The sequence below is a fragment of the Tupaia chinensis genome, unplaced genomic scaffold (assembly GCF_000334495.1).
Source record: "Tupaia chinensis unplaced genomic scaffold, TupChi_1.0 Scaffold000578_2, whole genome shotgun sequence".
Classification (NCBI taxonomy): Eukaryota; Metazoa; Chordata; class Mammalia; order Scandentia; family Tupaiidae; genus Tupaia; species Tupaia belangeri.
This window is the reverse complement of record NW_006160094.1, coordinates 7784685-7788948: the sequence shown is the minus strand read 5'-3', so window position 1 is coordinate 7788948 and position 4264 is coordinate 7784685. Positions and strand designations below refer to the sequence as shown.

General features: G+C 51.8%; 1 protein-coding gene across 1 annotated transcript in view; it reads left to right on the top strand.

Moving 5' to 3' along the window:
- Positions 1 to 478: 478 nt before the first annotated feature.
- The window catches only part of MICAL3 (microtubule associated monooxygenase, calponin and LIM domain containing 3), a 129262-nt gene continuing 125476 nt past the window's right edge, over positions 479 to 4264 (top strand). Inside the window, 2 exon segments of the mRNA XM_014591485.2 lie at positions 479 to 808; positions 3299 to 3506. Of these exon segments, the coding sequence (XP_014446971.1) occupies positions 545 to 808; positions 3299 to 3506 (472 nt within the window). The 5' untranslated portion in view covers positions 479 to 544.

Genomic DNA, 4264 nt, shown 5'->3' with positions numbered 1-4264 from the left:
ACTGTGGTCGACTATATGGGAGTCCAGCAACATAGCCATTATGCTAACTGCTGGTTCCTTTTGGGTGTTTTTGTTTTCGTTTTTGGAGATTACTTCTGAAAGATTAGTTGCCCCGTCAGAGCTGCGTCTTTCATCAGAATGCTCCCTCCCTGTGATGTGAGCACTCTTCTGCTGTGCCCCCCGACCCTGAGCCTCTCCCCCTAACGGCACCAATGCAGTGTGCTGCAGTACCCGGTTGTGTGTCTGTCTTGTGGTCCCCTAGGCTGCAGGGTCGTCGAAAGCAGAGAGCGTTCTATTCATCCTTGCAGCCCTGTGTCTTAGATAGCGCCCGAAGTACCGTGGGTGTGCGGTATATGTTTGTTGAGTGAATGAGTGTGAACACTTGGGAACTCTGCTTTAAAACGAAGTCCATCCCTTTGAACATGTTCCTAGATACAGGAATGCAGACTATTTCTTTTCCTTTCCTTCTGTTAGATTAACGTGACAGCGTCTGGTGGATCAGCAGTCATCGCCCCACCCCCTGAGGGTGCCGAGAGTGGGGAGCATGGAGGAGAGGAAGCACGAGACCATGAACCAAGCTCACGTCCTCTTCGACCGGTTTGTCCAGGCCACCACCTGCAAGGGAACCCTTAAGGCCTTCCAGGAACTCTGCGACCACCTGGAACTGAAGCCCAAGGACTACCGCTCCTTCTACCACAAGCTCAAGTCCAAGCTTAACTACTGGAAGGCCAAAGCCCTCTGGGCAAAGCTGGACAAACGGGGCAGCCACAAAGACTACAAGAAGGGCAAAGCATGCACTAACACCAGGGTGAGGCTCAGTGGCTCTTGGGTTCTAGGAGTGCTGACACGAGGTGTTTCTGTTGTTTTTTACCTTTTTTTTTTTTTTTTTTTGAGAGGTTTTTTGCTATAGGGTGCATGTGCTCGCCAGAGAGACAGAAAGTGAGAAATCACCCCCTAGGGGGGATGGCCATGCTGCAATCCCTTTTCCTCCATTCACCTCTTGGGATCTTGGGCATGCATGCACACGCGCCCAGCATGAGTTTAAGCCACCGGGTCCGGGACTCAAACCGTGGTTGACTACATGGTAGTCCAGCAACATAGACATTACGCTAACTGCTGGTCCCATTTTTTTTTATCTTTTTTCTAAAACTTACTTTCTTGCATGAGAAAGCGGGGAGGGGAAAGACCAGCACTTTCGGTAGGGTCTCAAACTTCGGCCCTCCCCTGAGCCTTCCCAGCCAACCAGGATCTTGGGCTTGTACATACCTGGCAGGCATACGTCAACCCGGTAACCGAATCCTCCTCTTCCACATGGCTCCAGTATCACAGAGCAGCACTTGGCTGGCCCTGCTGTGTGGATTTAAGCAGGTGGCAGAGAAAGAGAGGTAGAGTGGGAGGGTGGCAGGCAGATCACTGCCACAGCCTCACGTGGGAGTCAGCTTCTACCTGTCGAGACTCTGGATCCGTGGCCTTGCTCCGTTTGGCTGTTTTATGTACCAGACTCCAGTCTTTGCGTATTTCATATATTTATATTGAAAATTTTAAATTTCAGCCATTTAAGAAAAATCTTTTTTTTTTTGGGGGGGGGGGAGATTTTCACTGTAGGGCGCGTGCGCTCGCCAGACAGACAGAGAGAGACATAGAGACAGAAAGCGAGAAATCACCCCCCAGGGGGGATGGCCACGCCGCAATCCCTTCTCCTCCATTCTCCTCTTGGGATCTTGGGCACACATGCACACACACCCGGCGTGAGTTTTAAGCCCCCGGGTCCGGGACACGAACCGCGGTCGACTACGTGAGAGTCCAGCGACATAGCCATTACGCTAACTGCTGGTTCCCAAGAAAAATCTTAAAGTCAGGTGACATAGGAACTTCTCACCAGCACGGTTAGGAGGATGCAGGCCACTTAGCAAGGAAGTAGCCAGGCCCTGTTGGCACCCCACGTGAACACGGTTTCATGATCTTGGCATGCCGTCTTTACGTAGCCGTCGCCCCATACCCATAACTGGTAAGGTACAGCACCGCCCAGCCTGAGGATTTGCCACAGGCCTCAGACCTCCCACTCATGCCCCGAAGGTCCGTTTTGATTCGTAAGCAAGGTCCTTGTGAACTGGAGCATTTCTTTTTTGCTGTTTTTGCGATATAGAGAAATGGGGTTTCCCTGAAACAGGTAGGCCTAGGCAGGTGCCCAAGACATGTAGTCACCAGTACTGGGTAGGCGTGAAGGGAGATGTATTCCTGTTCCTTCCATGGGAGAACACCTGTAGGAATTTGGGAAACGTTTGCAAAGACACAGATTTTCTACTGCTCTGTGACTCTTATAGCCTTTCGGGAGCAGTCGTTTGCCCTGTGTGAGTACTGACAAATGCATTCGCAGTGGATTTGCATTTGGATAGAAATTCAACAAGAAATTTAAGGCTGACTTTTATTCAGAATAAAAGTAATACGGGACCAGCAGTTAGCTTAATGGCTATGTTGCTGGACTCCCATGTAGTCGACCACGGTTCAAGTCCCAGGCCCAGTGGCTTAAACTCACGCCGGGCGCATGTGCATGCGTGCCCAAGATTCCAAGAGGAGAATGGAGGAGAAGGGATTGCGGTGTGGCTATCCCCCTAGGGGGTGATTTCTCGCTTTCTGTATCTCTGTCTCTCTCTGTCTGGCAAGCGCACACACCCTATAGCAAAAACCTCTCCAAAAAAAAAGAATAAAAGTAATACAAAGCCCGAAGCATGTATGTCTGTCTTCTGCATGTATAGTGCAAACTAGTTAAGCGTCCCGTCTCACCCCGTGAGTGTCTCTACAATGTGGATTTTCAAGATTATTTCCTTGGACTTTCGGTCTACAAATGGTGATTTTATAACTTTTCAGTGTGTAAAAGCATGGTTCTCGAAAGTTGCTTCCTGGGAATCGTGAGTTGTAGACCCGTTACAGGCTCTCAAGGTTGCCCAGACTGCATGTTTAATAATCTGGGTCTCCTTGGATAGAAATCTGCTTTACTTAGAAACCTTCCAGAGGTCCTCCCTGTTCATGAGAGATCGGAGATGATTTTCACGTCATTTGTGGAGAGGTCAGCCCATTTAAACAGGGTGCACATCGGTGAGCCTTCCAGGCTGTCCAGGGTAGTACAGTGCTGGATTTCTGTCTAGCCTGACCTAAATGACGCGGAAGGTTTCCTGGTACTGGGAACAGTAGCTCTGTTGGGAGTCGCAGAGAGTGATGGTTATGAGATTATAAAACTTCCCTAGTAATGTTTCTTAAGAGGTGACGCCAGAGCCCTGAGAGCGGCTGTGTTTTTCAGTGTCTCATCATCGGAGCCGGCCCCTGTGGCCTCCGTACGGCCATCGACCTGTCTTTACTGGGAGCCAAGGTGGTCGTCGTTGAGAAGCGGGATGCCTTCTCCCGCAACAACGTCTTGCATCTCTGGCCATTCACCATTCACGACCTGCGAGGTCTGGGTGCCAAGAAGTTCTACGGCAAGTTCTGTGCCGGAGCCATCGACCATATCAGTGAGTGAGCCGCCGCTCCGTCGGAGTCCACCCTGCCCGCCCACTCGTCACGAGAGACGGGTAGATTACCTGAGGGCTTCTGCATCCATTCGTGTCTTAGCAGCAGGCACACCGTCAGGGGTCTGGGACTCTTACTGCGGGCGAGGCTCCTATTAAACGAGGCGTCTGGCTGCAGGACTTCGGAGCTCGGCCTCACACTCAGCGCTTTCAGTGTGTGGGGCAGGCACTGGGGCCCGGCCGTGTGGCCGTTACATGATCTGGCACGTGTTCTCAGCTGTAAGAACCAGGTGCTGTGGGGACACAGTCTGGGGAACCACATGTGTGGAAGCAGAGCCCTCGCTTGGTCTTGAGCGGAAGCCGATGATGGGACCCCTTCGGTTGGGTGATTCCTGTGAGGCCCGCAGACTGAGCAGCCCCTGCTGTGCTCTGTCATCTCAAGCTCAGCTTGTACCCATGCGTCCTGAGTCCCCGGGGATAACACAAGGAACCACAGTGGGTGGTTTGGCTTGTGATGGTACGTGGCCTCTGCGGAAAGCCATTCAGCACAGTGTTTGCCCTACAAAGTTAACGTCTTTCTTATTGATGATCGTCAGCGATTCCAGAGAAGCATTACCGAGGGTGCTTTGTTCTGAGCTCCTTCAGATGTGTTTTGCAGAGGAGGTCAGCCACCGAACCTTTGCTGCTCGAAGTGGTGGTGCCAAGCCGTTCAGCACCGGCGGCAGCTGCCACTTTCTTTTGGCACAGGAGGGCTTTCGCCC